A 23,168-nucleotide genomic window follows, 5' to 3' on the forward strand; every position below is an offset into this window, starting at 1 on the left:
TTGTTGCTGCTTTAAGAAGATCAGAACTTGGATACATTAAATGCCCTTTTGAAATAAATTGCAGCCAATCCGGTGCAGTGTGATCAAAGAATAAATGTTGAGTTTGAACTCCCAAATTCTGATATTTATCCCTAAACCTATGTGCAATATAACCTGCTACATATTTTAAGCCTTCATAGCTAATAATGTTATTAGAAGACAAAATTTTTGAATTAGAGTCATTTCTCTGATCAACAGAAGTCACATCTATTTGAGAGTTGTCAAATGCACGTAAAATTGTATTTTCTTCTTCACACGTTTCATTAACATCTGGTATGTTTTTCAAAAAAGTTCTTAACACAGACTGAGAAAAGCAAACGTCATTATCCGCACTCATTGGTTTAATCAGGCAGCTTTCACGAGTATTTTCTTCGACATTTCTGTCCTGTTATGCTCCTAGCGTGACGTCATGCGCGCACAGATGTGCATTTCCGACAACTATCCGCCACACCATTATTCTCCCACCACGGATTGGAGTAAAGAAACAAAGGTACGTATTGGTGGAGGCGCCGGGGTCAGTGAATAAATAATGTGAAAACATTTCGTGAGTGAAACAATGTTTATTTTGAAATCTATTTTGACATACAGAACATGTACAATGACAAACAGCAGCGTGCACAGCATTTTTCCAACATAAAAATAAATACTTTAAAAAATACGACCCGAAATAGATCCAATTATTGTATATTATATCCTTATATACACTGTATAGTCAGTTTCCACGAGAAACACATTTAACATCTTTTATATTTAAAATATCCCTTCTGTTAAATAGAGAGAAAAAATGTTTTATTCACAACATGCATAATTTTTAAAATTTCGTCATTTATGAAACAAATTTTATATACATTTATAATAAATAGATTATTCAATTTAATAAAATTCCGTCTTTTTTGTACTTAGTAAAATAATACGTCACTAAAATACACTTATGATTATAAGTAAACAGCGTTCTTTTTTCAAAAGGCATAATAAAGTGTATTGGAAATTTATTTATCAACAGCAAGTGTCAGGTGTAGAAGGAATGAGCCCGTGTTAGAGAGTGAAGTCTTGTACAAATAAATCTTCCAACACACTGTAGCGTAGTTACAATTTCATAGATCTAGTGCAATGTCAACAATTCTAATAAATTACATTTCATAAGACGACTTTCTTTTTTTTAACTTAACCTAGCGGACAAGCGATGACTATTATGGCACTTCAGGCCAAACTGGCAGTGTTTCACGCATATTAAACACATTCTTCATCTTTTTTCATTAAAAAACATGTAGAAATGTACGACATACATGTGACTTTCAACAGAAATTTCATTTGCAGAGCGTTGCGATATTGAATTGCACATTTTAACCCTATCAAATGACTCTTCTCCAAAAAAACCTCTTCTACTACCTAGATATGTTTGTTTGATCATTTAAGAGGTAGCTACCGTTATTAGTACATTCTCTCCAATGTTTTGCTCAAGATGAAAATTATTGCCTTTTGGAGAAGCGTCTTGATTAACACAAATCGAATGGCAGTCTCTATTTTTTCTTAGAGTTATACAGTTACCCAGAGTTATATAGTTTACAGTTAACACTATGTTACACTAACGTAATGGACAAAACCTGTTCACTTAACAGGTAATTATGTCATCCTCCTAATTTATTTGCAGCTTAGCTGTAATAATGAAAATCTTTATCATATCTACAAAAGCTTAGCTTCGGAAGGATCTCGACTCCTTTTATCCCTTTACTAACCAAAATATAGTTACTTCGCTTATCTCTAAAAGATGTAAATTAGATCCGGTAATGAATAGGCTCTCGTATTGTTGTTTTCATATTTTGTCGACAACCTTAGATACCTTTTGCATTATTTACATCTTAGACCAAAAATAACTCATCGATTTCGGAACAGAACGTTGTGCGTGTAACCTTTACCAAAATAATTTACTTTAAGGTGTGTTCACAAAATATGATTTTGTTCCTTTTAATATTCGTTCTACAGTTATGCCATCTGGATTAACCTCGTTATTACCAAAATACTTGCTCCTAAAGTTATCCTAGATGGACTAGACTGGAAATTTCCAGTATTGCAAAGGTTATGTTTACAGGAACAGTATGTCACATGAACATCATGTGTCCCACTTCTCATAACACACTCCTTGTCGTCCCGATCGTCCGGAATGTAGCCACATCCTCGGATTACTCGGATGTTACCTTGAACTGAAAAATAACCTGGATTAGTTACAAGTTGCAAAGTTCAGCTTAATGAGAGTTCGTCGTGTCTTTTAGCACAAGTATAATGAGCACATGTTAATGGCACGTGACTGGCACGTGTAGGTGCTGCTTAGGTGCCATGTTGGCTTTGAGGTATTGATTGTTTCACCGACACGCTACTCAAAATTGGGGAATAACGCTACCGCTGTAGTGTCTGTTGACATTTATGTAAATACTAGTTAGTGGTCTCTTGACATTTGGACAAATTAATATTTTAAGAATGTAGGGTAAATGTTCCAACACGTTTTTATACAGAACATTTATACTTCTTTACTATTAGACGATCATATGGTGATTATTTCTACAACAATCAATTATAGTAGTTAATGACGAAAGAGAAAATAACTAATATATGTCTTGTTGTCACTTGAAATGTGTACCATGGCATGCCCTTTTGGTACTTTTTGCAATTTTGGACAGATACCACACTAATTTAAGCATTACAAAATTTTTTTGTTCGACTATTCGGAAAATTCATGACGTCATCTCAAAACTAACCTCTGAAGCTATTTTTCTAAATTAATGTATGGATAGATTTGTTGTTTCAATCGTTCATCACAAGATGTATGACGTCATTCTCAAAATTCGACAGTAACCTCTTATTTCAAATGTAAATTTTTTCTACCGTTATTTTGATACTACAAAACACACTTATCTTTAAAAAATTAGCATCGAATTGGACGCAAGTTCTGCATAAATCATTTTACAAATTTTTAAATGTACGTAATACATATACATAAATTATTTTTAGAAAAAGCAAACCAAAGTATTGTTGGTGTTTGTATGGAAATTGGGCGCATTTTCATTCGTTTACTGGTTTGTTCATTGGTGTTAGAAATGTTTGACTATTAATTTAGGTAGTGGAAAAAGTCCCATTTCCTAGTTGAAACTTACTCTTTTGCTTGAATATTCAAACGGCTGATATTATCTTAGTGTTGGTGGGCCGAAAGGCGCATATAATTTACATCTATTTACTTAGTTCATACAATATGCAGCAGCCATTTCTTATCTTAGTATAATATACAGTGAAAACGCTAATTGTAGCAAGTTGTAATAAAAATATTGTGGCGCTATTTTTGAAATACTTTAGCGCCACATTAATTATTAAACAGTGTGAAGTGAGTTCCGATGTTCTTTTTTGTGTAAAATTTTATACATGTTATTCAAAATTCCATTCTTATAACAACAAAACAATAAATAACAGAGGACTTAACACCAAGTCTTGGGGTACCTCTTCACCAGGCTAGCTTGATACACATAATGATTTATAATCATAACAGCCACAAATTCTTGTACATACAAACATTTATCGGTAGATGGATATGAAATATGTTATCTCAGCTACTACTAAATCAATAGCAGTAAACACCTGGTGACTTTATTTCTGCAAATTATAATAATTCAACACAATATGGCAATTTCTCAAGGCTATAGATTTTTATTTTAATATTAATTATTTATTATTTATTAAATATTAATTTATTTTACCAAAAACATTAAATTTTTATATGAATTGTTTTAGAAGCATTTACATAACCTTTAATGTCACCGAACAAAATAAAGTCGTTATTTAAAACTATTTTGATCGCATATCATGCCGACAACATACATAAAACATCCAGAACTAATAGACTTCACGCAGTGCGAGTACATTCTGTGGTTTTTAATTATCACTTACTTGTATGTTCGTCACACAAGCACTTCCTAAAAATGTACGTGCAAAATAGTATGTACAATAATTTTCAATAAAGCTATCTTTAGATATGGCGCCGCTTGTGTCACACTAAATTCAGATCCGGACCGAATAAGTTAAAGCTTTAAAGGGTGGTGTTAGAAACAGACCGCCATCATTTTAGGATCAAAGAATCCATTGAAAATGTTATTAATACTGGTTCAATATGGACATCGTCAATGACAGGAAGTCCAGTACATTAAATTTGTGCATTCATTGCATCTGATACTGAGTTTCTTCCATTAAATTTACATTTGTAGCTTATAAAGTGTCGGTGTTGATTTTTCATAAGATAACTTGTATCGCAAAAATGCTACGATTTAATTTACAGCTAAAACTCAAAACTACAGTTGTTTAATCCTGTGTATTGTGTTACCATTCAGCTAAAGACTCCATGTTTTGCTTATTCATGTTTTTAATTAACGAAAGAGGAAGTAATTGAAATGGTTTGTACGCCGTAGATAATGTTCACCGTAGCTCTTATTGTTATATTCCATAGTGGTGTAAATTTTTTAATTAACATTTTATATTGCTCAAAAATACAACGAATTAAAAATTGTTGTTTCTTGTCAAACTTTAGGTGGCACTACTGTATTCAGTTTGACATAATCAGCTTAAACATAACCTTACAAATCACTTTTGTGATCTGTCAGTTGTGCAGTGGTCCCACCTCTATTTTATTTTAAATTATAACGATACACTGATTGTCACTAAACCTTGTCCTGTAGGTTCTTTTATAGTTTTACTTAATTATTATTTAAGACTCAAAAACAAATTAAAATATTAAAAAACATCAAGGACAAAATAAAAACTTCCCGGAACTGATAGCCCGGTGTTTTATTATTTCTTTCAGAATAATAGCTTAAATTTAATTTATAGAAATAATAAATAAATTACATAATGCCAGTAAATAATAATATGCATCAAAAAAGTAAATGTAAAAGATCCATCTATCATCTTTCCGTGATATATGATGTTCTCAAAACAATTCATTAGGTAATAACTATATTTAGCAAGTTTGCCAATACATTAAGCTATTTTAATTTAGGCAAACAATCGTTTGTGTGCATAGAGATATCGTATCAAATTCGTTAAGAACAACAACTCAATTTAGTGTATTATAATTCGATACCGCGTTAAAAATGCCAGAGTTTTTTCAATAACCTAATTTTTCATAATTTGAACAGGCACAAATAATGTATGAGAAGACGACAACACAGTGAATACTGTGCTAATGTGCTTTTCACAATTTTATCTGTGATCATCTCAAAGTAACCAAATCCATAAAGTAGGTCAATATTATTATCTGCCGTAACCCTCTAATAAAAAAGTTCAAATTTCTTTCCTCTGTTCGGTTTGATGGAAATATCTTTTTCTGGCGACGAATGCTACGGAATTATTATTGTTTATTATAATATTGATATAACAACTACCAAGTTGAATATACCCTGTCTCATTTTTTTTTTTTAATGATAAAAGTAAATTAGTATTTAACGGAGAAATAATGAAGGCTTGCGTTATTGTTAAATTATATCAATATTTAGTCTACTTCCAACCGGTTTCCTTTCGCCTAAAGAGAATAAACAAGTAAATTCTGATGAAAAGGTGTGACGCATGCACATGCTCCCGGTGAGGTTATCGACATTTTAGAAATTTCATTCAAGGGAAAATTGGCATTATTTTATTATCACAGCATATCAATCGCAAACAAGTTGATTTTGTTTCGGAAAAATAACAAACTTAGATAAAAATTGTTGTTCTGGTAATGTAATCACCGCAGTGATTTAAGTGGTTATCACTTATCGCGGTTAATCGGTTATCAAGTGTTAATATAAAAATTTGATTATCCTGTAAACAAACATTTGCAGGAAAAAGACTATGGAATTTTAATAAATTTATCACCATTAGAACAAGTGTTTTGCATAAAAATTAAGCTCATTTTTCGTAATATACTCTATTTTTTTTGACGTTTCTCATATACAAAAGGTGCTTTTCCTACCTGGCTATGAACAGATTTTTTTTAGATTAATAAACAGTCATTAAATTTTAGCTTCGTTTATTCAGAATTTACGTCTAAAAAGTTTAATTTGTACTTCACCTAGCTTAAACTACAAAAATGATAGGATCGATCAATTTTATGACCTCTAGCCTGAAATAATAGGTCTTCCCCTTCCGTCTGTCCGTCGTCTGTGGGAGATAATTTACAAAAATACTGGACTGAATGTTGTCAAACTTTATAGATACTTTAGGTATATCAGGCAGAAGGTACGCGTTTACCAAAGTTTGTTTGATTCCCCGCACAATTTTATTACATCACAAAATATTCCTTGGTGCATGCTATTTAAATTTTATAAAACAACATACTCCCTGTATTTGTGGTTTATAAATCCGCCTTGATTGTTTGCTCTACGCCCGGATTTTCGTAATAAAAATTCAAAATAGTGTGCCGTGGTTTGAGCGTCGTACTAATAATGTGAAGGTCGAGGGTTCAATCGCCCCATGGACCACTTTTTTTGTTACACTATGACTGATATTATATCTATTTTTACTTCCTGAGCGCAAGCTAAGAAAATATTGTTATAGGGTTTTATGACCTCCAGAGTACGAAAAAGTAGGTTTCCCGTTTCCATCTGTCTGTCTGTCTGTCTAGATCATAGAAATAATATTATATGGAAGTAACTTAGAGAGAGGCGCGCGTTGTCAACACAGTGGGACAGAGATAGGGCTCTCTGGGTGGCAAAACATTGATGCGAAACTACAGAGCACTGTGTTTCTGGAGGTTTCTTTCGTGCTGTCGCATGGTGTATGAAGGTGTATTTTTGCAAATTTACGTTTTTTAGGCTCAAGTTACCTTATTTAAATGTCTAGAGTCTTCTTAAATTGTATTTTATTGGACTATTTGTTAAACATCGTGAAATCGTGTTGTGCGTATAATTGAATAGAACGTGCAAAGAAAGCAATCCTGTTTCATTTCATAAGTAATAATCACATATACAGACGAAGGATTTCGTAAATAATTTAAGATTCCCTAAACCTTCCGAGTTACGAAAAAAAACGGATTTTTGCTACAAAAAGAGGGAATTTTATATCTATTGATTATTGTTTTAGTTATTTGTACGTGGATTTAGAAAATAGATTTTAGTAGGAAATTCCACACAATTTAATATGTTTAATTTAATTAGGCACCATGTCACTTTTATCGAAAGTTTAATTATTTTTATCCTAAAAATTTCAAAATTACCAATAAACATAGACTACAAGATTAGTTAACTTGTAGAAGATTATTATACTAACTAAATTCGTAATATATTGTACATTCTCTATACATTTCATTTTATTAAAAGACTATCTCCACCACTTAACATGATTTTTGTTGTTTCATATTACACATAATTTTAATGTAAACTGTACAAATATAGTTTTCATTAACAGACGTTTGTTATAATTGATTGTTTGAACAATTTCGTAAGAAAACGTATTAATTCCCGTGCAAATGAAGCGTTTCTTGCTACCCAGCACGTGGTACGTGGTCAGCCGTCCTTTCCCCACTGATGCATAACCACTCTAGCTATTTCTTTCTTATGTTGATTACACTCGCTCGCGTATGGAAACGTATACAACGCTCCATCCACTCCTTTATTAGATCAATGGTCTAGATCGATTGTTGTCAAATTTTATATGTATGTTAGGAATATCGTGTAGATAACTACGAAAACTTGCCAAACATTTATTACGAATTACAAACAATAACTTTAAAATACATATTTCTAATGCTAACGTGAAGATATAATTTATTTATACGTGGGTACATTTTTGTCAATACCATCTGTAAATCACCGCGATTAGTTATTTGTAATAGATTTCTTTTTCTTAGTTAACAAATTTGTATAACTCTATTAAATATGACGAAGGAAATGCAACTAAAACTTTTTAGGCCATAACCTATAATACTTGACAAAGAGTAGGTATTTATTTTTGTAGGCCAAATTTTTGGTAGCCGTTTTTAAATTAATTATGTACCAATATACCGAAAGAACAATAATAAACACGATCAAAGGCTGCCACGGATTTTTGATCTGTCTTTCATAAAATTTTATTCTCGTCAGTCATTGAAAGCTTGAACTGAAAATTCAATAAAGACAAACTTTCAAAAATCCATGGCTGACCTTAATTGCTTTTTTACCGCTCTCAAGGTATAATTCAGCGTGTCATTCTACCTTCCTTCCTGTTGTCAAAACTCACAATGATTATTTTAAAATGTCATAACCAAGCTTTATTGAGCGCTTAAAAATGACATGGCGCCAAGTATTTCAGTCAGGTTTGGCAATAGCAGGGCAAGAAAATTCTCTCAAAATTGATTAATTCTCTCCCCAATGCAAACAGTACTTGTTGAACACGCTGTATATAATTTGCATTATAACATTTTGCCGGTTTTTCAAAATGTTCAGATATTTTATTGTGCCCTACTCTTAAATTGATTAAACGACCCAATGGTGTAGATGGTAAAATTGTCTAATGATGGCCGCCACTCAATGGGATAACGTGATCTCCAAAATTTACAATAGTAAATATATTATTTAATTTTATAAAATACTCCTACACTCGTAGTTTATAAATCCATGTCGAGTTTTTACCGTAGGCATACAGATTTTTGAAAAAAAAAGTCAAAATTGGATTATAACATTTTACAATTTAACTTTGAAATTTCAAAACCCAATGCACTGAAATCTTCCAAACGTTTTGAGGTGATATTAGGTATAGTATACAAAACTCACTTGACATACACCTTACATGGCAAAAATGAACAGTAATAATCCTTGCGGTTCTGGTCCATTATAAGGGTAGTTTGGCTTAAGTCGCTTAAGTCATAAAAGTTTTACAAGGTATGTGTCAAGTGAGTTTTGTATAAGTAGTTAATTAAAATTTATCGCTTTTAATCCTCCCCAAAAAATATGACGTCATCTTTGAATTTTGCCGAATAAATGTTATATAAATTTTATAAAATAACATACTCCTGTATGTGTAATTTATAAATACGTTTTGAGATATTATCGTACACATGCAGATTTTTGGAAAAAAATCACAATTGTATAACATATTTTACAATTTAACTTTGAAATCGCAAAACCGAATACTCTGAAATCTTGTAACATGTTACGGTTGTCGTAAGCATGGTAAATCCGTATTCAAAATTTATCCGTTTACCGCCTCCCAAAAAAATGTATGACGTTATCTCAAAATTTTCGGAATAAATCCTACCTAAAATGCGCAAAATATTGAAATAAATATGTTATGGTGTTTTATCGAAGCATTCATAATATTACTTATGCAGAATGACACAAAACAAATGAATTAGGAAATTGATTTTTTCTATAAATCCAGAACGGGTCAACCGATTCTTCCGAGAATATAAATACACAGTTCTATTATTATTAGTGCTACAATGTTACAATTCAAAATAATGTACGTGTCCTTGATAAAATGTCGTCACAAAATTTTGTTAATGAAATACTCACTTGAAACACACGCACAGCATCCTCCTTTACCTGTACTTTAATAGTCCACACAGTTGGTTATAATTATGATTAAATAAATAAAATTTCGCAACATTGAATTTTATTGCTGGACTGTACTTAGGCGAGGTAATTTCTATTTAGATAACCTTAGATAATTTTTTTTTCTTATATTTAAGGTGAAGTCTATTTTCAGACTATGAAATTATTATGATAGAGTGCATTTGACAAATGGATAATTTCGTGTTTTTCTGACGATTTATAGCTCCTAAATAATAAGAAATTAGGTCTCCCATTTCCGTGTTTCTTTCTGTCGTGTATTGGCGACTTTATCAAGCAAATAATCTCCGAAGGTTCCAGATTGTTGTGAGATTTAGATAAATTTTAAGAATGTCATGTATATGATAAAATGGTCATAAAAATTTGTCAATTCATTATCACGAAAAATGTGGTAACGTCGAATTGCTCCAATATTTCTTACAAACTTTATCGTTAAATCGTTAATTATAATTTATTTTTCGTTCCAAAAATTTAATAATGATTATAGACTGTATCTCAAAATTAAAAAATGAGAGCAATTTATTTTACGGAGTGACTATTCGTACACACAGTTTGTACGAATAGTACAAGAGCTATTCATACGCACTGTGTGTATGAATAACTACAGCGCTATTCGTACACACAATTGTACACCCACACACAAACGATTCTGACTGTGCCTATTTTTCAGTTTGATTTCGTTAAATATTTAGTGACCATCATCATATAGATAAAAGGTATGTGTATGTATATCAGTACTATTCAGTAATAACGCGTACTAACACAATTCCAATCATAGCTTTGCAGATATAAGTATAACTTCAAACTTTTGCCGCCACAAATGTTCCCAACGTACCTTCAAACTCTAGACATTCCAGATCAAGTTTAATAATTTTTACAAGTACAGCATATCTTTTCCATAACAAGATAATAAAGTTACAATATGTTAACAGCCGGAAATACTTTCGAAACTTACGAAGAGCGGGCGCTAACTTTAAAAAATTACGAAGACATGAATTATATATATTTTTACAAAAGAAGTAGTACAACAATTTCCGAAGTAAGGAAGAAAAAGGCCGCTAACTGTAGTAATGAGGTGCTATATTATAAAATTGGTTGTGCATGCGCCAAAGGAGGGAAAAATTTTAAGAGTAGATCAAGCGGCCAAAGAAGACACAAAACGTTGCAAGATCCAGCTAGGATAAAAATAAGTATTAACGATAATAATCATCAGTTATGCATTACAGAAATTAACAATCAGCATAATCACAGACTAGAAGAATCCTCTTACGAATTTATGGATAGAAATCGCAAACTGGGTCCAAGCGACAAAGAAGAAATGGTGCATGTTATGCAAATGAACGCCAATTCAAAAGACGCACAAAACTATATTAAATCAAAAACAAACAAAATCCTAACCCTGAGAGACATTAGAAATATAAAGTGAATTGCTAAAGCACCATTAAACACAAACAAACTCAAAGTTCCCGAAACCTATTCAAGAAGGAAACTCAGTAAAAATTTTCCGAAATAGCGACAAAAACTCCGTAGTTTTTTTTTTTCATTCTAAGACTTCTAAGAGCAATTTACTATCAAAGTAAGACAATGAAACAAATGTTCAAGTACTTTCGGGAAATATTAATGTGCGATGCCACCTACAAACTCAATAACCTGAGAATGCCGTTGTACTTACTGTTGATGGAATTGGACATTATGTGTTCTTTTTTGTTGGTGGATGAGGACAAAATTACTTTAGGCGAAGTGACACAATTATTCAAAAAAGAAAATGCAAATGGGAGCCAACAAAAACTACTTTCACTGAAAAGGACATGAAGGACCCTAAAGACGTTTCGAAGGGAAATTACTATGGATAAAATGAAGATTTCGTCTGCTCATAGAGAACAGTGCCTGAATTTGATACAGAGAATAACATACAGCCATAGTGACGAAGAGTATATAGAACTAGAATTTAATAAGTTTCAATTTTCCCAACATTACGGCATACTATGAAAGAAATTGACACGACATAAAGGAGCAGTGAGTCTGTGCATATCGTCGTCATTGCCTAACATTTGGAAACAATGTCTTCTTTGGAGCAGTTTTTCACTGATTTCAAGAAGGTGTTATCTTCATTGCCAATTGAAAGAGAAAGAAAGTTCACGAAATATCATAGCTTAATTACTCCTTTTGCTTGGAAACATTTACTGCAACAATTTTCTTTTATGGTAAGATACAAAATTAAGGAAAATCTAGAACTAAACGAACACGAAGAATATATATTAAAAAAAATGCAAATCCCAAAATAAAAGTAAAAATGGACAAATGTGACTGCAGTTTTTCTAACTAAATGCTATTGCCATGTTGCCACATTTTGGCTTTAAGAGAAAAATTGGGTTTGAATCCGTATGACGAAAATTTGATGCTTAATCGTTGGAAGAAGAATGTTTATTTAAGTCATCACAGAGCGTCTAGCAATATTGAAAATCTGTATGCAAATGATGCATGCCAACAAGTGACAATATTGGATTTTGCATGTCCAACACCTACAGCTGTTAGTGCTAAAAAAAAATATGAAGCAGCAAAATTATGTTCTAGACTTGCCGTTGTTATATCCGAGTTTGGGACTGAAAAATATAAGCAAAAAATGGAAGAGGCCAAATTGCTTCTTAATTATTACGAAATGAATAAAGAGGTACTTATATGTGAAGTGGCAAGTTCATCTGAAAATGCAGTCACTAACAAAACGAAATGCTTAATGCAGATATTGAAGAAATTGAAATGAATTTCACAGAGGTAAATGGTTATTCACATAGTGAAAAAAATGTGAAAGAACAGATTATTTACCATGAAGACTTGATTGAAAATCAAAGTAATTCATTGGAAGAAATAAACAATAACAGCAAAAAACTAGGAGTAACAGAAAATGCCAATATGAAAAATGCAGTGGTACACAATGTAAATAATCAGGATAATGAAAACCAAGAAACTGCAACAAACACAAATGAGGAAAGAATAGAAAAACTAATGTTCCAAAATCAAGGGAATGCTGTTCAATTAACGAATGCAAAAATATTTGCTAACAATGAAATCTATGCACAGAAATCTACTAGTAATACCATCTCGTAGAATCAAAGTGAAAAATGTGATATTTTATCTAGTTCCTCTTTACAAAAAATGAACGAGTCTTCTCTGGCAAAAAGAAATAAATATTGTTCCATCCTCCAAAACCAACCTAAATGAAGAACTTTTGTTTGAATTAAAAGCAACAAAACTTCCTCCAAAAATGGTTCGTTGTGGGCGCCCTAAAGGTCACTTGTTAACGGCTGTAGGAGTAAAAAGAAAAAAACAAAACTTTTGGGGTTCCAAAAAATATAGTTTAAAATCAAATTATGAAAAAAAGAAGTTGATATTTGAAGGGATTGATTTATTTTACGAATCCACTAGTAAATATACTAAGTACTTCCCATTCACCTACTGGGCCAAAATTAATCAAATCAGAATTTTTTTTAAATGAAGTGCATGTACTCGAATCTTTAGTCCAAAAAGATTTTTCAGCACCCGATTATTCCGCTCTACTCCGTTTTTAGATAAAAAAATCAAGAACTTGCACTGCAGAATTTGCAACAAGATGTCGGATGGGATCAGTACTAAATATTTTTTGTGCGGCATACCTGTCTCGATGTCATAAGAAATGTGTCAATATCAGGCGAAAACCGAAAGGTTTTGTACTGTTTACAGTCAAAGCGAGAATCTTTAGTATGATACTGAACACTTGGAGATGTTCTATTAATTAAACAATCTTTTTTTAGTTCTTATAATCTTCTTAAAAATAGTTCCATTATTTTGTTTAAAAGTTTTTTTTTGAAAAAAATATTTTGTACAAAAAATAAAAGTTAAGTCTGTTAGCACTGTTTTGTTGTGTTTTGTTTTTTATGTTAATACATAGAAGTACCTACCACTTAGTCTTTTGGATTTATTTCTAATGCCTGTCAGGGTTACGATTTTGCTTGTATTTGACGTAATACAGCTTTTTCTTCGTTGTCACTTGTAGATCTATTTTGCGACTTGTGGCTTGTGGCCACAGATTTGTAAGAGCATAACTATACCATATTGTTTTAGAACAGATGTGCAACACTCATTAAAATCATTAAATTTGAACTGGAGTTTGAAGGTAAGTTGAAGTTGTAGCGCCAAAAGCTTTGAGGTTATCCTTACATCTTTAAAACAATTGTTTGATTTGTGTTAGTACGCCTAATTACTGAGTGATACCAATATACAAAATTTCTATTCATTTGACGATGATCATTAAAATATTCAACGTAATCAAACTACAGAATATTCACAGTAAAGAGAGTAAACAAATGGTGTGAACAGGTGTTGGTATCAATTGTATGTGGACGTACCTGTATGTGAGCATGAACAGCGTGCGTACTATTCATACACACTGTATGTATGATTAGCGCTGTAGTTATTCGTACACACAGTGTGTATGAATAGCTCTTGTACTATTCGTACATACTGTGTGTACGAATAGTCACTCCGTTTATTTTATTGATTGAATTGAAAATGGCATACATATGTCATTTCTTTCTTCCTATCTAAATTGATATATTTCTTTCTAGTAAAAAGTTGATAACTTGATCACATTTTTTTTTACTTATAAGGGTTACCATAACAAAAAAATAAACTTCTTCAGAATCAAATTTTATAGTTTATTTGAAAACTGGAATTGTTTAATTGAATGTGCTTCAGAGGCGTGAAAAGTTCGGTCCATTAGTAAATTATCAATAAACTGACTGAGTTTTTGTGTGCATTTGTACACCTTGCAAGTGATAAAATAACCACCAAAATTAACTCGAGGAAGGGTTCTTAACTGCGCTCATTTTACATTTACCAGCTAAACAATAAATCAATACCTCGCTACTTACCTTTTTGAATAGTCTTTCTACAAAGCGTTGGTTTCTCTTTAATATGATTTAAAGGTCTTTTCATCGAACAGTTCACTTTTCCTATAGTATAAGGATCAAATGGATCGGCACATCTAGGATCATATTCCGAATTACATTCATAACATTCGATGGATTTATCTTTCACAAACTGATCCATTCCATGTCTCGCATTGCCTAAAACACAAAAATTAGACTTTTCGTGTTTGCAATTACGTACGTATATAACAAAAATATTCGCAAAATTCGTACGTAATTCATTTAAAGGTCGTTTGGACAATTAAAGAAATATATTTCCTAAATATTAATAAATGCAAATAGAGGCCGTATTCTTTCAAGAAATGTGATATTGTCTTAACCTGTTTTAGCAGTCCTTGGCCATACCGGAGATATCACACACTGTACAAATTGTCTGCTTCCGTCTGGATATCCTTCACATTATTCACAATCTTTCCTGTGGTGACTCTAAACCCCCTTTATTTTTCATTTCAAAACTTAGAAAAATTATCATTTTTGTGGTCCATTCTTAACGAAAGGAACAAACTGTCATTGTTCAAACGGAGTAGGACTGTTGGATTTTGTTGTTTCCAGGACAATAAAAAAACATTTTTGGTGTACTTTCATTGAGGACACTCCCTAAAGTCGACTTAGTTTTCTTTTTTTTTAATACAAAAAATCAAACTAATTTTTTTTGTAACTTTTATCAGATGCATCACTAAGCCTCAGCACGTGCTCTTTATTCACATCGGCGAGAATGGGAGCTTCTGGAAAATCCAATGATCAACATCCTCCGTACTAGGGATTAATATGACGCCAAAACGTCGCCACAAAGTCCGGACAGGGTGTTGAACCCTGCCAGATATAAAGATGTCCTCCTGCTCTACTTAGTTTCGTCATTTTTCATCGATTGAAGCGCCCTAATTTGACTCATCCCAATTAAAATGCTGCCACGAATTTAGAAGTATGAAGGCATTCATATGAAAAAGTTGACCATAACATCGATATCCTAACGAGTTCAGTGTCGCAATGGGTACTCACCAAGGCTGTATTTAATTGTCGGACCTGACATGGTAGATCAGTTTTAAGGTCGCAAACGAACAGCAGATGAGCACGCGAAGTTTCATTCTGATCGAAGGGGCTCTATTTTATGAGTAGTTTGTTAACAGTTTCTTAGGTTGATTACCTTTTAATACTTATTGATTGTCTGCGGCTTTAATACCATTATTTTAAGTGCCTTTGGCTGTCGTCGAGGCCGCGATTTAGGAACATAATCTAATTATGAAAATAGTGTGGAAGAATAAGTAAGGTGGTTTTTACGCGAATCGATAGCATGTAAGGAATCTATATCTAATGAAGACGAATCTGGGGGTTATCATAAATACGTAACAACCAGTTGACCTCAATGAGTTTTTTTTTTTAATTTTTCAGTCGTTGGCACACTTTGATTGATGTTCTAAATTTAATGTTCAAGTGAAAAAGGTTCCCGTGAGGATAAAACAAGTTTCTAAGTCAATACGAAAATGTAGACCCTGTTTGAGACTTATGGAGGTCAAGAAAGAAGGGGATCTTCTATTTTAAGCTTCAATATTTTGGAATTTAAGGTAGTAGCCAATGGTCTAGCGCTTTTCCACCTCGTCCCGTCATCAATCCTCATTATTCTTACCTTAATATCGACCATTTCCAATAATAAAAACAGAATTAGTTTTAGGTTAAATCGATTTTGTTGCGTCAAGCACGGAAGTGCTACCGGTGAGCACCGACTTACATAATCAATTTTAATACACCCAGTGATAAAAAAAACGATAATATTAATAGACAACTAATTTAAATGTTGCTGTTACGCACGTACTTACATTCAACTAGAATAATACCCAGTATCACCGCAGTGCAGACGATCCGAGCACTTTGTAACATTTCCTTTGATTTTGTTATCCCAACTCATACAAAAAAAATCTCACATTAAACTAAATACACTGATTTGAAAAGTGCGGTATTGACGTCTCCCTATCTGTTCGACATTTAGTTGTACTAGTATGAAGACGACATGACGTCACTGGCGCTCCCCACCACTCGAAGACGTCATCAAGCGCCGGATCGATTGAATTCTCCTTTCCGAAATGGAGCGTTTTGGACCGCTTTACTGAAATTTTATCAATTTCGCTGCAATAAGTATTAATGGAGGGTCATAAAAAATGTTTACCTTATGGCCATCATCCCTCCGCGTAATTAATTCCCTTCAATTAGGCAAATGGCTGTGGGAATACGTACACGCAAGTGTAACAGACATACCTGTACAGACAGATTAATAAATCACAATTGGTTTTCAAAGCATGCAATTATTATTATTTAAATCACTGAACCGGAATAGTGACGTCACTTCTTGTTTATTTTTATGGATATGTTTTGCACGATGGGATGGACTAAGCAGTGTTGGCTTTGAATTCTACATGATTCTTTGTGTAATGAAAAAAGGTTATTTCTTTGACCTCACTGTCATGGAAAAATAATAGCCTGATCACAGACTTGGCTTTTGAAGAATTTTCTTTGAACTTTATTTAAAAAGCTCCGAAAGCACAGATGCATACAAACTAGTTTTATGGACAGGAGATAAAAGGTAAAACGGTTATTGATAAATGCTAAACTAAGGCTAATGAGCTTTTTATTTTAATGGGTAAATAATCAAAAAAAGACACCACTTAATAACAAATCAAGTTATAAAGCGAAATTATTATTAAAAAGGGGCAAGAAAGAGACGTTTTCGTTAAATTCACAATGCCAAAAAAATGATAAAATATAATTATGGTTTTAAAATTTTCGTCAACATGACGTCACGTGCCCATCAGACGTCTTCGTCTGACGCACCTAGCACGTAATAAATCGTGAATACTTAAGTCATTAGAGAAAAGTGGGTGGGGTTCGTACCGAATGGGAGAGGCCCGTGACGTGAGCACAATTTTATTCTAAATTTCCCCGTCATCTGCTTTTTGTTTTAATTACACTGGTCAACAGCTAAGCTCTAACTTTTATTATAGCAGCTAATTATTATTTAATTAACAATTTTAAATGATATTATAAACGGCTAAACCCAAACTTAGCTCTCATTTAAAAGTAATCTTCAATATTATCCTTTGAAAAATACAAAAATCGTACTATTAAGTAATAGGAAACTTTCTATAAGGTGTATTTTTTTGTGATCAAATTGCTACAAACTTCTTGGGAAACAATAATAAAACTACGTTTAGTAAATAAAAAACATGTTATCATCATATAAAAAATTTTAAATTAACATATTCTTAAAAGTGCATTTTATGTATTCGCATCTTGATTTTTTCCCCAAAAATTATGACGACGTGAGTGACGGACATAGAGAACGCTTCCATCTGGGCATTTTGTGGATACAAAAACGTTACCAAGATCGATGGAACACCTAAATGCTCGCAGAATACTGCGGGACCATCAAGCGAGAGAGCTCCAATCAAATCTATAGGAGGCAACCGAAAAAACGTCGGTCTTAGCTGTTTCTTTTGTTTTTTTCGTTTTTTAAACTACAATCGTTGTTTTTTTCTTAATTATGGTTGTTCTTTTATTAATACATCACTTTTTGCCGTTAAAGATACAAAAATTAAATTGTTTTACCTGCTTTTTTGTTTTTAACATCAAACATGCATTTTTATTTTTAATTGAGCTAAGTTGTAAGGTTTATGCCCTTTGTTACAAACACAGAGACAAATTAAACGAAAACATTACAATTATGTCAAAGTTAGAGAGAAAAAATTGAATTTTGTTGACCAGTGTTATTTATTATTGAATAACAGGGGGGGGGGTTTACCCAGTAATTGAACTTTTTAATAACACAAGATGTATTGTGGACCGAGAAAAGGTCTATGTAAACTGCAGCGGTATGCAGTATGCAGGTACCAAGTTACTGACCTCGATGTGTTAAGTACTATGTAACGTGTGGAGTAATTTTATTTGTAAGTATTTTATCCAGAAATTTAAAAATGTGTTTATCTAACGATTTTTTGAGCATTCATAATAAGGTATAGTAGTCCCAGTCATTACAAGTGACTCTACTAAGGGTTGATAATTTATATAATACAAAAATTTACAACATGGATTAGAGACAATTAATAGATTAGTTGCACCGCAGTTTACATATGCACATTTTTAGTTTCTCTGCGTAAGGTAGAGAAATATTTTAATTTATGTTAATTTTAAATGTTTCATAGCTTGTAAATTATGAGAAGGTAGTTCCCCGTTTCCGTCTATCCATCTGTCTGTGTTTGTTAACGATTTTATAACCCATCTCCCAAACTACCGAACAGACTGTTTTGAAATTTTAAAAATATTTTATGTATATTGCACAAGGAAAAACTAACCAAAATTCGTCTATTAAATCTCAAGAAAAACGTGATAACGTCGTCTCAAAATTTCGCCAAATACATCCTAAATCAAATATGAAAAATAATATGCTTCTTTACCCTCTTTATTTCTTCGGAAAGTAGAGGCCCCCAAATAGTGAACACTGATTTTCTGTTTCCAAAAGTGTTTACAGGAAGTCCCCAATAAACTGCTCTGGACTGCAATGGTGATCATTTACCACGCCTGCTTGCTTTTGAGTTGCCCATTATAACTTAAAATGTCTTCATCTAAACATTTGGTTCATAGAACTTTGTTCCTTTCAGGTGAGCAATCGGAGAGAAGATCAGGGCTGTAAACTATGTAAAGTCAAGGTTCACTCTTTGATGGACTCTACTTTACATTCATATTTTTTAGAATTGTATACAGAGAGTCTTTCAAAAAATTTTAGAATGAAGTAATTTATACTAAGTGACATGGAAATCAGAACACCCAGTAGTAGTAAGAACATTTTAATAATTTTTTGTATACATGTGTATTAGTGTAAGAAAAGTAAACGATCAGTTTTTCTGCCATATGCGCAGTACTACTTGCTTGCCAAGATAAGACTGATTTTAGCAAATGACATACTCTACAAAAATAAAGGGTGGGTGGGCGGGGCTAGTACCTGTTACGATAATTAAGATAATCTCCGACACTACCGAAAAAATAAATAAAAAAACAACATTTTTTGTCCTTCGAACACTTCGAAAATTAGCCAAGGGCATTTTTTATGAATTTAGATTTGTAGAAGTTATTTTCGCTTCCATTTCTTCGAAAATTCCAGCAATTATACCAGAATTAATCAAATGAAAAATTGTCAACTTTCGAGGCAAAAAAAATGCATTATCAAACCAAATTTTTCGAAAATTTTAGTCCGGGAGCATTAATACTTTCTGTTTTTCAAATAAGCTGTCGACACTTATATCCCAAAAATTTTTTGAATATTTTTAAGCAACTTTTCAAAAATCTCAAATTGTCAATACCCTCCTCCACTGTGGAATTTTTTCAGCGCTTTCCGAGCACGAATCGGAAATTACTCAAAGGCATTTTCTTATAGGTTTCACCTGGTTCTTGTAGATTACAACTTTAGGCTTTATTTCATCAAAAATTCCAATAATTTTTCCAGAACTGATAAAATGAAAAATGACAATTTTCAAGAAATTTCATTTCAAACTGAATTTTTCAAAAATTTTGGTCCGACATCAGCACAACGTTATGTTTTTGAGTCACTTCAAATTTTATTAGTGGGTGTTCTGATTTCCATGTCACTGAGTATATTTTATTGATTATCAAAAACAGCTTATCTCATTCTGCTAAAATTCTACTATTATCATAGTACTGTTCTAATTAGTAGGAATCACCTATACCTACTCAAAATGGTAATAACTGTCGCTACTAAAACGTTGATAACATAACCCCCTTTTTTTAAAAACTAAATGGGGTTATTGCAAGACAAGAATACAGTTTTCGAAATCAAATTTTATAATTTAGCTAAAAAAATTAACTTGTTTTATTGACTGTGCTTCAGAGGCGTGAAAAATTCTGCTAAACAACTTCAGACAAATTTTTCTTTTTCGAACACTAAGAATTTATTAGTACCATATTTCGCAAAAGTTTTTGTTTGATTTAGCACACCTCGATAACTCATTCATTCGCTTATTTTTGAAATTGTAGTGTGATGTCACGTTGTTCCAATTTAATTGATTTTTTCAGCAATGCAAAGGTTTACAACAAAAAATCCTAATTATATCATTTTTAAGATTTATGGTGCGATATTTTATGGAGATATAAGCGTGCTTTGTAGTGGTATCAATTAAATCAGATTTTAATATACAGACTGTTTATAAAAAATATATTAAACCTCGCAATTTTCAAATATCGATGTTTCAGTCTTTCAAATCAAAGACCTATATTTTATTACTGCATCTACTTGCTCCATTTGTTGTTAACAAAAAACAAAGGGAACAAAAAACAGAATAAGATGCAATAGTAAAAACATAATGTGCTAAAAAACTGAAACATCGATATTTAAAAATTGTAGGGACTTTTTATAAGCACTCTGTATATTAAGACCATATTTTACGTATTTATACCACCAAAAAGCGAATGAAGAAAATTGGAATAACCTGGGAGGTCACTCAGAGCATGTAAATATACAGGGTATTTCCCAACCATGTGGCAAAAATTCATGGAATTATTGCTTGGATTATTTTAACATTTTTTTGTCCTTGGATGATTTTCGGACAAAATAATACCTACTTTATTAATTCATATTACTTTTGTCGACCCGTATATACGAAAGAATAACTCCCTGTATTTTTGCCGCATTAGTAAACGGTTTGTATACAGGGTGTTTATTTCAACTGTGTAGAACACTCGGTATAGTTGAAAATAATTTTAGTGTGTGCTTCTTAGAGAACTGTACAACTTTAGTCTTCGACTTTTTTCCTTTTTCTAATAATCAGTGAGATTTAGAGAGATATCGAGGAGAGTGTGTTTAGTAACTCGCCCTGTATATATTTTGCACGATGCGATCGGGATGATTCGTTGTGTCATGAAAAGACTATTTATTTGACCTCCCTCTCATGCAAAAATGATAACTTGATCATAGATTTCGCTTTTGAAGAATTTTCTTTGAACTTTATTTAAAAGCTTCGAAAGCACAACATGAACAATAGATCAAAGATAAAACGTTTACTGATAAATAATAAATTAGGCTTAATGAGCTCTTTATTTTAATGGGTAAGTAAGCTATTTGCGTTTCTTGTTTAATACCCCGGCTTTTTATTTATGACTGCATGCATTCCAGGAAACGAGACAACCAAAGAAACGAAAAAAGACACTACTTACGTAATGAACCAAGATGTAAAACCGAGATATATTAAAGAGGAGCAAGAAAGTGACATTTTCATTAAATTTATACTACAAAAGAAATCACTTTTGTTACAAAAGGAATTGCCTTGGAAACCAAATAAAATTTTAAAACGTTCAACCTACACTACATGTTCAAGAAAATGAGTTTTCCTGGATTACGAAGCTGCACAGATTAAAGGAAAATATAAACAGTAATACTAACACTTTAGCAAATACTGATAAGCGTTAATCGGAATCGTGAATATTTTTGCATAATTTATTTTTTTTTTTAATTTACAAGATTGTAGTTTACTTTCAAAATTTAGACGTCCCTTAGAATCTCCAAAAAACCAATGAGGACGATTCGTGGCATATTTCTCTGCCTCGAGTATGGTTTTAGCGATCGACGTTGCGTTGACCTGGGTTCAAGCTTCGCTCCGGTCATGAAAAAAGTAGCCAATCTACGGTTCTTTCAAGGAGACATAAAACTGTGGATCCCAGTGACAGGGCCTGGGTAAGTCCCGTGTATAAATAAAACTCCGACCATTTCGCTATCATGAAATTATAAACAAACCACTTTACATTATTTGCTGACTAATGGAATAATAATAAGGCGCCGCATTCTCACAATGAACTTGAAAAAAAAATAGGTTTTACACATTTCTGGTGGTTATGTTATTACCGAACACGTAAGAGTGGCTCTGGATTATAGGATTGCAGGTTATGTAATTGGCTCCCAGTTTGTCAAGATTTCGTATCCCTACAGTGTATTTGGTCTTACATAAACGTGCAGCGTAACTCCGGCAACTCCCTGGGGCTGTTCTTTCGAAATACATTGCAGATGACGTCAGAACTTGTCGATACCGGAAGGCTAGACGCAGCGTTATATGAAATGTTGAATGGACAGGAAGGATTTTTATGAAAAATGCCCTCATTATGAAGTAATTAGAGGTGAAATTTCCTACCTTCATTTATTCAAGTTTCAGCGACTGCTAAAGCGTTAACAATGGAATATTTTGGCTTAGACAGCATACATATAGTTGATCAACAATGCAATTTTTTGGTCAGTTGACATTTTTCTGAAAAAAATTGAACAAATGAACATCTGAACGTGAGAGCTCGTATAAAATGCTGTTTAGCTTTAATTGTGATTATTTTCGACATAATTATTGCGTCTTGTGGTCAAAGTTAATTTTTGTTTTTATGCCAAAATTTTTGAAACCCATTTCTAATTTCTAGACTCCGATTAGAAATATCTAATGGACAAAATTTTGTGACTTTTTTAAAATAATCACTCCTATATTTATTAATTTCACTAAGACTGTTTGCATTTGTGTCAAAATGTTACTGAAACTAAGTATGTTCGACTTTAAGACACGTTCTTCTAACC

General features: G+C 32.4%; 1 protein-coding gene across 1 annotated transcript; it reads right to left on the reverse strand.

Moving 5' to 3' along the window:
* Nucleotides 1-579: 579 nt before the first annotated feature.
* Nucleotides 580-16,813, reverse strand: LOC135135308 (uncharacterized). Its single transcript, XM_064064334.1, has 4 exons — nt 16,725-16,813; nt 16,378-16,664; nt 14,507-14,701; nt 580-2,240 (listed from the first exon to the last, which is right to left on the reverse strand). Exons 2-4 carry the CDS (start codon nt 16,436-16,438, stop codon nt 2,023-2,025), a joined length of 474 nt encoding a protein of 157 aa, XP_063920404.1. The 5' UTR covers nt 16,439-16,664; nt 16,725-16,813; the 3' UTR covers nt 580-2,022.
* Nucleotides 16,814-23,168: the final 6,355 nt, after the last annotated feature.

The sequence above is a fragment of the Zophobas morio genome, unplaced genomic scaffold, assembly GCF_036711695.1.
Source record: "Zophobas morio isolate AGI-343-1 ecotype UQ-CSIRO unplaced genomic scaffold, CSIRO_AGI_Zmor_V1 ptg000024l, whole genome shotgun sequence".
NCBI lineage: Eukaryota > Metazoa > Arthropoda > Insecta > Coleoptera > Tenebrionidae > Zophobas > Zophobas morio.

Bases quoted from the DNA above. Each gene is read 5' to 3' on its own strand.
- LOC135135308 (XM_064064334.1), bottom strand. From the start codon at position 16,438: ATGTTACAAAGTGCTCGGATCGTCTGCACTGCGGTGATACTGGGTATT. The intron at 14,702-16,377 runs GTAAGTACGTGC...TTTGTGTTTTAG, and splicing joins GGGTATTATTCTAGTTGAAT to GCAATGCGAGACATGGAATG. The intron at 2,241-14,506 runs GTAAGTAGCGAG...GTTATTTTTCAG, and splicing joins TAGAAAGACTATTCAAAAAG to TTCAAGGTAACATCCGAGTA.